General features: G+C 42.1%; 1 protein-coding gene across 1 annotated transcript; it reads left to right on the top strand.

Annotated features, from left to right (window-relative positions):
* Positions 1 to 996: 996 nt before the first annotated feature.
* On the top strand, positions 997 to 10720 carry tfap2a (transcription factor AP-2 alpha). Its single transcript, XM_028569970.1, has 7 exons — positions 997 to 1110; positions 2489 to 2908; positions 4113 to 4164; positions 5772 to 5997; positions 6781 to 6899; positions 8571 to 8712; positions 10146 to 10720. Exons 1-7 carry the CDS (start codon positions 997 to 999, stop codon positions 10432 to 10434), a joined length of 1362 nt encoding a protein of 453 aa, XP_028425771.1. The 3' UTR covers positions 10435 to 10720.
* The last annotated feature ends 3187 nt before the right edge of the window (positions 10721 to 13907 follow it).

The raw sequence follows: 13907 nt of genomic DNA, 5'->3' as shown, positions 1-13907 counted from the left end.
CATAACTTCTTCTTTTTTGTGTATTTGTGTAGAGTAAAATTAGAGGATACTAATAATAATGATAATGATTATAATAAAAATAACAATTATCATAACAGTGATAGTTATAGTAAGAATGATAACAATACCAATATTGAGAATAATAATAACAATAATATTAATGAGAACAATAATTTTGCATTATGGCAATAACAGCTGCTTTTTATATTTTAGTTGCACACCAGTGGATTTAAAAATCACAACAGTGGTTTTTTCTTTATATTCACATTAAAAAAAAAAATATATATATATATAAATATATTCAAATATTTAATGACACGTGTAAACTTTTAAAAGTAAAATAAACTTACCATACATTTAATAAAAAATAAATAGTTGGACTAAATGGCATTATGTAAGCGCTACCTGCTTTATTCACTGCTTACATGACATGGACATGTACCCTTCAGCTTTAATTTATCTACAATTTGAGCCGTTAGATTTTGCGTGAGTGCCTGAATGTGTGGAGTGCATACACTGAGTGCTTGTTGTTATGGGCATAGACAAAGTTTGGCAGTAATATCAGGGGACTTTGTTAGGAGTGGAGAAGCCAGTTGAACGTGTTTTCAACCGCGTGAGGCGATAGGGACGGCCGGGGCCAGGGAAACAAAAGCTGGGCTGAGCTCCGCGCTCGTGTTGTGGTGATTATTTTTATTTTACAGGCAATGTTTTCCCGCTGGTTTGGATGCGAAAAAAAAATCCGGTCGCAGACCGGTGTTTCGTAGGCTAATTTTAAAATGTGCGATTAAGCAGGAAGGGGGAGTGGAGCTCTTTTAGCCGCGCGTAAAAGTTGGCTGGAGCGCCGCATCCGAGCGGCCCTGTCTTAGACTTTGGGGATTTATTGTTTCTCCGCTTTTCCGGGTCAAAGTTAAAAGTTAGCCGGTGTGACTTTGGGTTTGGAGTCGAGGAGGAACCGGTGGATTAATTCGGCGGAGAAAGAGGAGAGAAAGGAGACCCATGGAGGGCAGCTCGCAGTCGGAGTCTGAGGTGGAAAACAAAGGGACGAGCGGTACAAATGAACCGCTCGGAATGCCCATAACGTCGTCTGCTGGATTTTCGCCCAAGTCAGAGGTGCACGTTGTTTCCTTCCATGGCTTCTTCTTCCCCTGTCTGTGGTACACCTCCCTTCATTCCTATGTCTTTCTTTCACTTTTGCGCTTTGGCCCTGGGACCCTTTTAAAATGCCCCCCCCCCCCCCTCCTCCTCCTCCTCCTCCCTCTCTCTGATTCGTCAGACGAGAGTGAATGTCCCTCTTTTTGTCTCTCTCTCTCTCCACTCCCTCCACAGTCTCTCACTCCCTCTTTCTCTCTCACTCCCTCTCTCTCTCTCCCCATCTCTGATTAGATATACTGATTCCTCCTTTCAATGGACGTCATTTAAGCGCAGACTCCTGCCTTGAGTTGCGTCCTCCGCTTCACGCCCGATTTCCGACCATTTTTTCCTTATTATTAAGTATTCCTGTAATATTAATAGTCATGAATGCGTTCTATTAGGAGTCCAAGAGGGAGACGAAGAAGCGGCTCTTTTGCTAATATGAGCTCAAGCGAGGGGACGGCAGCACTGTGATAGAAGCCAGGGGAGCAGGGAGAAAAGAGGCTTTACCAAGAGAAACTTTTCAACCCAAATCCGCCAGCACCGCCGAATATCTGCATTTTTAGACCCACATGAAGGGCAGCGGGGATCTAACCATTTATTTCTGATGGATTATCGTCCTGCTTCTGTGGCACATATCTGATCGCCGGGGCCATCGTGATCTTTCAGGACAGAAGAGGCTTTTCGGGGGGCTACAGTTGTTTTTTTTTGGTTTGCTTTTTGATTCCATTTGCTCGCCCCCCCCCCCTCCAAAACACTCGAAGTGTTTTTGAACTGATTATTCTTTTCTTGAGTGGCACCAAAAATCCTTTGAAATGTTAGTGCACAGTTTTTCCGCGATGGTAAGTTGCCTCACCGTGTCAGATACTTCGAATTTGTTTGCACACCCGATTTTGTTCTAATATTTCTTTTCTCTGAAGAGTGTTTTATGAAGCTTGCATGCCTAAAGGACACCTTGTAGAAGTCCTAAATAATGAAAGGCTCGGTTATTGATTTGAGTGCATTTCCACCTCCGGAATTTCGACGTTTTATTTGATTATTGACTTTTGAGCGTTTATTATCATGCTATTTTATTTCGAAACTTAAGTTGTCGGTGTGTAACGTTGCTGTCTTTATTGGTTGAAATCGGTCAAAACAGATTATTCCGATTAAATACAGATTCCACACTTGGTCTAATTCCTGTCATGCTCTCAGGCCATATTTGATAATGCCCCGGCAGAAGCCCGCAGAGCATTCTGCAGTTAAAACAAAGAGTGGAAATGCGATCATTCATGGTTGTGTCTTTCTAAAAAAAAAAAAAAAAAAAAAAATGTATTTAGGCTAAAAACACACTTTTCTTTCTGTCCTCCCCTGCCAGGACCGTCACGACGGCACCAGCAATGGGACAGCCAGGCTACCTCAGCTGGGCGGCGTGGGCCAGAGTCCCTACACGAGCGCTCCTCCGCTCTCCCACACACCCAACTCGGACTTCCAGCCCCCGTACTTCCCCCCGCCCTACCAGCCCATCTACCCGCAGTCTCAGGACCCTTACTCGCACGTCAACGACCCGTACTCCCTCAACTCCCTGCACGCCCAGCCGCAGCCGCAGCACCCGGGCTGGCCCGGCCAGAGGCAGAGTCAGGAGAGCGGCCTGCTGCACCAGCACCGCAGCCTGCCCCACCAGCTGTGTCGGGAGTACCGCCGGGAAGTGCTGCTACCGTCCGGCCACGGCATCGATACGGGACTGTCGGACTCTATCCCTATCCATGGAATACCTCACTCTTTAGACGACGTTCAGGTGAGGCAGCAGTTACCTGGCTCTCTCTTTTTGTGGGTTTAAAAAAAAAAAAAATGGAAAGGGTAATATGTGTCATTATTAATGTTAGGCACAGTTAATTGCACTATAGGTTATATTTTGAATTAACATTATCATTAAAAATAATAACGTAATTGTGTTTTTTTTTTTTTATTTGAATATTTGTATTATTACCATTTGTTCAAGCACCCTGCCTTTAAAAAATAACGTCCTTTTAATTTTTAATATTATTAGGGTATTAGTAAAACTGTTTTTGTTATTACTATTGCTTAATAAATGTTATGAGGATGACACACATTACATTATTTAGTAGCCATGTTTTACTGCCTGAAAAAATAGCATTTTTACCCCAGTGTTGTCAAGACCATTTCGAATAAAACAGCACAGCTTTGCACCGTTATTTCCATTTATAAAATATATTTTTCAAAACATTAAATATACAAAAAGCGTGTTGCAAAATTCGATGTGGTTTTGTTCACTAGTATCACTTAAATCGGATTAAATGAGTGATTGATTCAAAAGCAAAAACGGTGCGCCCGTGTTTCTACACGGATTCCTTCATGTCCTCTGACTTTATTTGATTTCTCCGTTTAAAAAACAGAAGAAGCTCGCCGTTTTCTGCGAACAGCAACACTGTAATGCACACTAAAAGGAGAATTGAGTTTGGTGGATAATGCTTGGGTAATAGCTAAAGATGCATGATAAATGACCGCTAAAATTGTCAGTAGCCCTCATTCTTATTTAGAGCATTCTTCCCCAGTTTTTAATCAGAAACAAACACCAATAATCCTCTAATTAGTTCATAGGCCTTTAATAGGCTGCGCTGCCGTAATTACTATCCAATCTAGATTAGAAGTTTCCTTGTGAGTAGATCCAATATGAGGGCGGAATTAGGTCAGGATTATGGGGCGACACAGCTTCGTTATTTAAGTCTGAGTTTGTGATCTAACGTAATGGGTCTATCCGTGCAACCCGCCGAAAAACACCCATGGACAATAATAACAGGTATGGGCCTCGAGAGCCTCCATGTTGGCTGATTGTGGCCGCTAATTGTGTCAGGCTTTGTTCGCGCACAGCATCCTGAGTTACATTCACTTACACAGAACGAGAGCTGACATTTTTTTTGCCTTTGTGCTAACATTGGTTGTCTTTTTTTTTTTTTTTTTTTTTTTCATTTCTTTCATAGTCTGTTGACGATCAAGGAATTCACATTCCCGACCAGACTGTAATTAAAAAAGGTAAGCAATTTCCTCCAAGATATCATGCATGTATGTTTCTGCAAGCTACGCGCAAGCACACACACACACACACACACACGCACGCACGCACGCACGCACGCACACACACACACACACACACACACACACACACACACACACACACACACACACACACACACACACACACACACCGGTCACCATTCTGCTCGAGAGAACTCGATGCAATGCGGTAATGCCTGACTGATCCTAATACGCAGTAGCCTATTTTTCATTACATGGTTTCCAAGTACATCAAACTGGCTGCACCTTTTTTCTCGCTGATGGAATTTACTGTCAGCGTTTCAGAGCAGCGGGGAGATGAGTAGAGCTAGTGGGCTTTGTAGGCCCGTGGTATTGATGGTCAAAGATACAGGCCTATAGACGATCCTGGCACTTCAGTGGTGAAAGCCAATAGCTGCAATCACACTGCATGGTCACATTTAAAATGGAAGTTGGTAGCGCTGGATAGAGCACAGGCCTAGTGCGCAGGGTGATACTCATGTCATTTAGGGAGGGAATCAAAACTCGGCTTGGCAAAAAAAAGAAAAAAAGAAGCCCTGACTGATTAGGCGAAGGTTGTTGGATTATTACTTATTTATTTTGCTGTCAAAAATCAGGATGATTTGTATTGTTAATGATACGACACGAGGAGGCCCTTTTCATGGTCTGGTTCAAAAGCGTTTTGTCAGGTGAAATTAGAGCTCACTAGATTATATATGGGGCGATTTTTCTTTCTTTTTCTGTCTTTTTTTTCCCATTCTCTCTATTTTGAGTCCGTCTATCTGCGCATCAACATGATAATTGGCTTCTTATATTAGTAATCTCAAGAGTTCGTTTGACTCCTATTGTCTCTATTAGGCTCCCCTGAGCCATTAATGTCACAAGTGATCTATCCAAAGGCGCACAGTCCCCTTTGTCTCCGGTTACTGCGAACCAAAACGGTGTAAAGCCCAGTAGTGCTGAGCCCCCCCCACCACCACTCCCCCATCCCCGGTTTGAAATCACACACGGGCGATTTTGCAGGATACCGAGGATATGTCAAAATAGGTAGACTTTACCAAATCGCTCGGTTGGTGTGGTTGCTTTGTGCAGAGTCGATCCATGGTGCAAAAAAATAGGCTGTATGAGCGTTCGGATACTGGAGAGTCTCGCTGTCTGCTGCTGAGATCTCTACATAGGCTGCGTGTTGACCGTTTTTTTTTAGATAAAGAACACCATTATGGATATATTATAAATTATGTACATGTGTAGTTGGGAATATTCCTAATAGTCCCGATGTTACTGATTCCACAATGCACAAACAAACATTATTATTAGTATTATTGTTGCTAATATGATTACTATTATTGCCATGCAGGCCTCTATTAGTCGCTTTTCACTGCATATCCTTGTTGCTGAAAGTGGTGCTAAACTCTAAATCCAGGGCCTAAATCCCCCCCCACCCCTTCTCATTTAGTTAAGGCTCTGCATTGCATGAAATTCACTGAGCACGGTCTCTCTCTCTGTCTCCCCCTCCCTCCTCCCTCCTTCTCTCCATCCCACCATCCCTCTCTTTCTCTCCCCCCTCTCTCTCTCTCCATTGCTAGGTCCAGTGTCTTTATCCAAGAACAACAACATCTCCTCCATCCCCGTAAATAAGGACGGTCTTTTCGGAGGGGTGGTAAACCCCAACGAAGTGTTCTGCTCGGTTCCGGGTCGCCTGTCCCTGCTCAGCTCCACATCAAAGTACAAGGTCACAGTGGCGGAGGTGCAGAGACGCCTCTCGCCGCCCGAGTGCCTGAACGCCTCTCTGCTGGGCGGGGTGCTGAGGAGGTGAGTTACACTGAAAGGCTGCAAAAAGCTCCACACTCTCTGTACCTGCGTGTGCGCGTGTCTGTGTGCGTGTGGATGAACTCTCTCACTTTACTCAGAGCAACTCTGTCTCTCTCTCTCTCTCTCTCTCTCTCTCTCTCTCTCTCTCTCTCTCTTTTCTCTCTCTCTCTCCTCTGTACCAAGAATAATTAAAATCGACCAACCATGACACCTAGCTCCTGCATTTAAAGCAGGAGGGGTCTGTTAAATTCCATATTAACTTCCCTAGCGCACTGGATCTCTCTCTCTCTCTCTCTCTCTCTCTCTCTAAATTAATGTAGGCCTAGTCTGTTTCAAACCCAGCTCTATAGGCCCAGTGAAGGCATTACACATGAAAACATTGGTCTCCAGTGAACTGTCTACTGAAGTGCTGTAGACACGCAGCCAGTAATAGTACTGCCTATTAAGTAGGGCTTTATTTATTCATTTTGTACAGTATTTGTCTGCTGGTGAAAAGGCTGGGCTCTTTCAGTATTATTTATAGCTTGTATGAGGGATGTAATGGAGGGTAAAGCCAGCCAAATTCACTCCATTCACCTTTTAATTAGTGAAAAAGAGCTAAACCACATTTACTGGCTGACATAGGATGTAAATATCAGAGTATGCACCACAGGAGGTATCATCAAAATCCCAAGTGATGGGACTTTTTTTTCTTTCTTGTAAGTCTAAAACACAATATGTCCCTAAATTCACTCCATTATTGCATATTTTATATATTTAAATGTCTCCTCTGTTCTGTCACAGGGCCAAGTCTAAGAACGGAGGAAGATCCTTAAGGGAGAAGCTGGATAAAATCGGCTTGAATCTACCTGCGGGCAGACGCAAGGCAGCCAACGTCACCTTGCTGACGTCACTAGTCGAAGGTAAGCCGGGTGCCGTAAATCACGTCCCCACTGTTGTTGCTCCCGCGATATCAGGTGCTTGCAAACTGGGATTTTTTTTTCTCTGTCTCTCTCTGTCTTTCTCTCTCTCTGTGTTGGAAATCAGCATATGCGCTCATCCGTGTAATGTGGACCGACTTTGCCTCGCAAGTAATAAAGCATGAAGGGTGTGTGTGTGTGTGTGTGTGTGTGTGTGTGTGTGTGTGTGTGTGTGTGTGTGTGTGTGTGTGTGTGTGGGGAGAGAGAGAGAGATAGAATGGTGCTGGTAATTTTAGTGGCTTTGCAGCGTTGGCCTTCGCTTTCAGGAGCACACTTGCAGGTCCACGGCTGGCCTAGTTTATACACTGGATGAATTTGTGTTGAAGTCCAGTTAATTATTGAGTGCTGCTTGTTTATTGGGCACCGCTGAGCTGCTTCACCTCATGGATGAGAAGTCGATTGATTTATTAACCCTGCATTGTTTCAAACATTAATACAGCCATGGCTATGGCAGCGCAGGGCTGAATTTTAATGGCGACTTAATTCTTTCGTTAATAGCTTCCCAATGCTTTAGGTTTCAGTGGAGATTTTTGTTGCATGCAAATGGCATGGCGCTGACCTATTGGGAGCTATATGTTTTGGGTCTATTAAAGAATAAATTAGTCAATTATGGCGCGCTGAAAAGATGCCTTTTAGGCGATTGGATAAATCAAATTTGCTTGCAGAGTTGAACCTGATTTTTCAGTGCAGTGGTATTTGGTGTGTGTGGGTTTCCAAAGGTGAAAGCCTGCGATGGTTCATTGGTCCCTGTTAATCATTATTGCGGAAGAGGGCCGAATGCAATGTTTAATGTGCTTCGTAGAAATGTGCTGCTGCTGTATTGTAATGAGCCTGGAGAAATGTATGATTCTGGGTAATAAGGGGGTGGTGGCACGTCGGGGGTGGATGGCAGAGAGAGTGGGAGAAGGCAGCCGGTTATTTAGTGAAGGGACACTGCGTTTGCTGAAGTGCTGTCATTGTTTATGATCCGCTCCATTTTATGGAAACGAGTTTACTGGACTTGAGCTTTGATGCTAATTGGCGCATGCGTTCTTCCGGACTGGAGGCTTATGGGCAGGAAGCCCTGCAGTAAAAACGCAACTGCTTCAGGAAATTAAAACCAAAGACTTGGGGGGAAAGTCAACCAACTTAAGAAGCGAGCTCAGACTCGGACGCAATGAAACCTGTAATTCTCATATTCTATAAAACAAAGTGAGATTTAGGTATAGCCCTTTAAAATTGCTTCCCCATACCTCTGTGATCTGCAGGACTTTCAGTAATGTGCAAGCATTGGTAATCAATGACATGGTGTTAAGCATGACGCTCCATCTATATTTCATATCCACTTATTGTTTGCCCTCCATATGTAACCGTTCTCACGGTATGAAGGAGACACGTGACGTGTGTTGGCAGCTCGCAGGGTTCTTTTATTATTATTATTATTGTTATTTCTATGTTGTTTTCATCATTAGTGTTGCTGAGAAGGCACAGGTGCTATACCATGCTGTCTAGACGCTTTGTTCAGATCAGATTCATCATGTGTTAGTCCAAGCAGGGAGTGTGAACTGTTCTGAATTTGATGTAACCATATTTAATAAGCAAACACATTCAACCTCATTTTTTTTTCTTTCTCAGGCGAGGCGGTACATCTTGCCAGGGATTTTGGTTATGTATGCGAGACCGAGTTTCCAGCCAAGGCAGTAGCTGAATATGTAAACCGTCAGCATTCCGACCCAAACGAACAAGTCCAAAGAAAAAACATGCTATTGGCCACAAAGTAAGTGCTATTATCACATTTCACTGTGTCACACCAAATGCATCCTAGTCTGTGCCACTGTGTCTGTGTGTGTGTGTGTGTGTGTGTGTGTGTGTGTGTGTGTGTGTGTGTGTGTGTGTGTGTGTGTGTGTGTGTGCACACACACACACACACACACACACACACACACACACACACACACACACACACACACACTGTATTAAAATGCAACAAACTAATTAAACAAATAAAGTGTTTTAATGATAAATACTTTGTCGTCATTGCTCCATTGCTCCATCTATTAGCCCTAATATTAGGCTAATTAATACACTTTTTTTTTTTTTTTTTTTTTTTTTTTTTAAAGCCACAAACTTTTATATGTTACTGGACGTCTCTGCTAATTCAGGATTTTATTCAGCCACTTCTTTTCTTATTATTTACGCCTGTGATTCAACATTATATTATGCATTATAATTCAAATAGGTTTAGTGCAGTCAAATGCACTGCTGTTGGCATGTTGAACTGGGCCTTCCCTCATCCACACGCGCAGCAGTATTTAGTTTGCCTTGTGATTTCAGTGACATTGACACATAACTGGTTCACATGCAGCGCTACCATTGGTGCTGGTTATTTTCACTATGCGTTTACTGGGGATTCCTGGAATGGCCTGCATTTAATATTGATGACGGGCTGCTATAATCCAACAGATGTCCGCTATAACCGCTTATTACAGGCTTTTTGTTATTAAAATACCAACGCCATGCAATAGAGTTGAGCCCGCGTTAGCTCACCTTTTAATGACAGAATACAATTTTCTATACGGTCTAAAAAATACAGGCTACATAAATTCATATAAACGAGAAAGTATCTTTTGAGGAAATAAAAGCATGATGTATTATTATTTATTTTTTAAATGATGTCAACTGTCTGATAATCAGCGACTGAAGTTCAAAGTTTACCCTGCAAAAATGTTCGTTTTACATGGACAAGTCATTTGCTTTGGCTCATGCTTTCTCTTAAAATCTTATTCTTAATAAAAGGAAGATATCCTGCTGATATCCACTGAGCTCAGAGATGAATTTCCACCTGTTTATAGCTTCAGGACATTTTCATTAGCCCAGTGTTAAATTCTGAAAACAAAGCAGAGCAAGAAACACAATTTCAGTCCACTAATAAATGTTTAAAAAAAAAAAAAAAAAAAAAAAGATTGAAAAGAGATCTCACCTTAATGGCTGCTCACTTTTCACTTTCTTTAAGCTTATTTAGAATTCACAACCCAGCACACCTGTGGGACTGACTGATTATAAAATGGCTTTTTTTTTTTTTTTTTTGATTTATTTTCCTCAGAACATTAAAAATGCATGCAGGGATTTGCGATGTTTGTTGCTCGGTCATTAACACGCCTCTCTCTCTCTCTCTCTCTCTCTCTCTCTCTCTCTCTCTCTCTGTTTTAGGCAAGTCTGCAAAGAGTTCACAGACCTGCTGTCCCAGGACCGCTCGCCGCTTGGAAACTCACGGCCGCAGCCCATTCTAGAACCGGGAATCCAGAGCTGTTTGACCCACTTCAGTCTAATCTCGCACGGCTTCGGGACGCCGGCGCTGTGCGCGGCAGTCACAGCCCTGCAGAACTATCTGACCGAGGCTATCAAAGCCATGGACAAAATGTACCTCAACAACAACCCCAACAGTCACTCAGATAACGGCACTAAAGGCGGAGACAAAGACGAGAAGCACAGAAAGTGATGTTTCCATCCCACCTTCACCGAGGGGCCAAAACCCCCCAGGGCTCTTCTTCAACACCGGCCCACACCCCTCCGCCTCGCCCCGGCCCGGCCCCCCACCCATCCAATATAAATATTATAAATACCTTATAAATACTATTGATAAAGTTAAACGTGCCACTTCCTGATCTTGCGCCGTTTCACATGTTTTGTTTTTACATCCCACTTTGGATTCACGGGAAAAACGACGCAAGAACCTTCTTCTTCTTCTCCTTCTTCTTCTTCTTGTTCTTCTTCTTGTTCTTCAACACCTGAACCATTTGAAATGTTATTTTAAAAAAAAAAAGAAAAAAAAGAATAGAAAAAAAGCTGCAGAGGAACAGCTCCAGGGCGAGGAAAAGGTGTATTGCCTCAGCCAGAGGACTTTTTATGTACTCCCCTTATTTTTTATGAGCTGCAACGAATGGACTGAAATCCAGCGACCCCTCTATATCTCAATTTTACGATTGTGACAAAAACGAAGCTAAAAGAGGATGCATTCTTATCAGTATTGTGAATAATAAACTTGAAAAACAAAGAGAAATGCCACACAGCTCCATGTCATGACTTCAGTTGTAGACTCTCACTCTCTCTCCAAGCGACCAACTTGAACTTTTTGAATTCCGACACGATTCACGGTTATATAAGGGAATCAGTGTTCATGTATGTATATATTTATTTATGTGTAATTTAATGGGAATTGTAAATATGGTGCGTCTGTTGAAACTTCTTTTTTTATTTATCTGGTGCCTCCTGTTTTAGTGGGTTTGAATATTCGGTTAGTTCTTCATGTGATTTTATGGTTCTTAGAAAACAGAAGTTTGGGGTATTTTTTATTTTCTCTGGGATATTTCAATTCAGCCCTCTTGTAGCATGTTGAGGCGACATTGAAGCAAGTGAACAAATTGAATAGAAAAAAACTTCCATTTCTCTCTATATAAAATATATCATCCTTATTCAGTTCAATTTTAGTTGGATTTGAGACAGAGCATAGGTGAGACCCTGAGAACTGTTTTTTTTTGTGTTTCTATTTTCGTTTTTATACAAGCTTTTATGTGTTGTGCCAATCAGAATACGTTTCACCTCTTGTTCTCTCCTTGAAGCACCATAAAAGCAATAAATGGAGTATTGTCTTTTTTTAAATGTTGGAAGACATTCAAAATACATTTTTTGGGACCACCTGATATGTCCGATAATGTCCAAAATTGGAGGCGGTTTTAGCTGTATTGTATAGACATGTGCTGGCAATAGTTCCCATGCCTGTCAATGTATTATAGTCCTTTGTTGCCCAGAAAAAAAATAAATATTTGATACGCTTCATCTCGATTATTATTCATATCTTTTAATTTTTTATTCACTGCCTGATATGCCCGGGTGTTTTTCTTCTTTCTTTCAGTATTTTTTTTTCTTTTGGTCTTAGTATTTTCTTCCATTCTGAACGGCTACAGTAATTGAGTTTAAGTCTCCCCTGACGATTGCTCCTTGCAATAAGCAGCTGAACTCATTGTTTCCCTCAAGTATAATAAAAAAAAAATCTTACTTTAAACTCCCTAGTTCAGAGCACAGGATCTTATGCAGGCCAAATGGCTCACAACAATGGATTCGCGTTTGAAGTGTGCAGCGCCACCCCTCCAGCTAAAACCCTCTGAGATGTATACAGGCCTGGTGTGCAATGTTTGGTTGTTATAGGCTATATTTGGCTCTCCCCCCAGTTTATTCTGTGCTGGAGCCTTATTCAAAGACATGCATCAAATATTTGTTATGTTGTTTGCCTCTCAGTGTGGGCTAATCAATGAAGAATCAGCGCTCAGTATTTTTATTTTTATTTTTAATCTATATTTCGTGCTATAACCATACTACTTTCATAACGAATCTCCTTCTCTAACTGGTATTGTGTCTCATGTCGGTGTGTTTGCCTGAGTGAGTCTATAAATGTGGCTGTATCACGCAGGCTGTAATGGCAAATCTGATGCTGCGTGGCCTTTGCTTTATTTTGCGCGCGGAGCTGCAGAGAGCAGGCCGTTGCATAACATTTGAGTTGAGTTTGATTGTATATTGATGGCGTGGCACCTATAGCTCGAAATCAATCTCGTCTGGAGCAGGAATCAGTCTGGTGATATATGCATCTTGGTATTGTTTCTTGCTTTCCCTATTTCACTGTCTGGTAACCATGCAGTTTAAAATATTGTAACACTGGGAGAGCACTGGGCGACCCTCCTCCCTCCCTCCCTCGCTCGCTCCCCTCCTCCTTCTCTCTCTCTCTCTCTCTCTCTCTCTCTCTCTCTCTCTGTCGCTCTCTCTCTCAGCAGCCATATTTATTATCTGCATGATTTTCGGGCCCTGGTTTAATTCTGAGGCAGTTGTTTTGCAGGAGGGTGAATGAAGCCTAACTGTACATGTCCTTGGCATAATTGCGATGCACAGTGCTGCAGCAGGTGAAGCGAGGCATTGTCTGTCAGGCCCTGTTTTTGTTGGCTCAGGCTTCAGATTGTGTGTGGGATCCTGTCCTCAGGCACAATAGCTCACTCATAAAGGGGAGAGACTACCCGGCTGCTCCTGCTATGCTGGATGTGAGGGGGGAATAGCATAAATAGTCACTTTAAGGGAAAACAATCGTATTAAAACAGCATTCATTGGTATTAGCGGGGGAAAAAGGAAGCCGCTCACGTGTGTCATTAATGCTAATGTTATTTAATAAATGTATCGGGGTTTGGTTGAATGAAAACAGGTTTTGGAGGGTGAAACGAACGCATTACAAATAGCGGTATCTGTGACAATGGTGGATATTTGTGCGTATTATTAGTATGAGATGAGGAGCATCGCATGGCCTGTAATTGTGTCTTTCTGCGTAATGGAATTGGAGTGGTAAAGAAACTCCAAATCCTATTGTCTGTCGTTTGTTTACACTGATGATATAGCCTATAATTTGCATTCCTTTTTAATACAAAAATGTAATTTTACCCTAATTTGATCTTAAACAGGTAGAGCTGGTTTCTCATAATGCCTCACAGCGAAAGTCATTTGCACAAAAAAATAAATAAAAAAATAATAACAAGGTCTGAAATTTGAAGAGCCAGTCAGCTATACCCAGCTGAATTTGGCTAATTCAATCCATAACTGCTGCTTGTCTCAACTAAAGCAATTACAGCTGATTCCCGTATAGTAATTAATAAGTGTGAGGCCTGTTGTTATCAAATATTCTGGAGGATATGCGAAATAAAATAAATGCTAGGGGTTAGAGTGATGCATTTTGTGTGATTAAGCGTCTTCTGCAGGCTGTTGCTGATGATGACGATGATGATGATGAGCAAGAAAGAAGTGTGGATTGTTTCTTTATATCTATTCATTTCTTTCTCCGTTGGTTCAGTGGGTTGGCCCTCTGTTGATATTTATAGTTTGTAGCAGAGATGGAATGAAGGACAAACAGACAGTTGAACCAACTCTGTGTGCACACTT

The sequence above is a fragment of the Perca flavescens genome, chromosome 22, assembly GCF_004354835.1.
Source record: "Perca flavescens isolate YP-PL-M2 chromosome 22, PFLA_1.0, whole genome shotgun sequence".
NCBI classification, from domain to species: Eukaryota; Metazoa; Chordata; class Actinopteri; order Perciformes; family Percidae; genus Perca; species Perca flavescens.
This window is presented reverse-complemented; position numbering and strand designations above follow the sequence as displayed.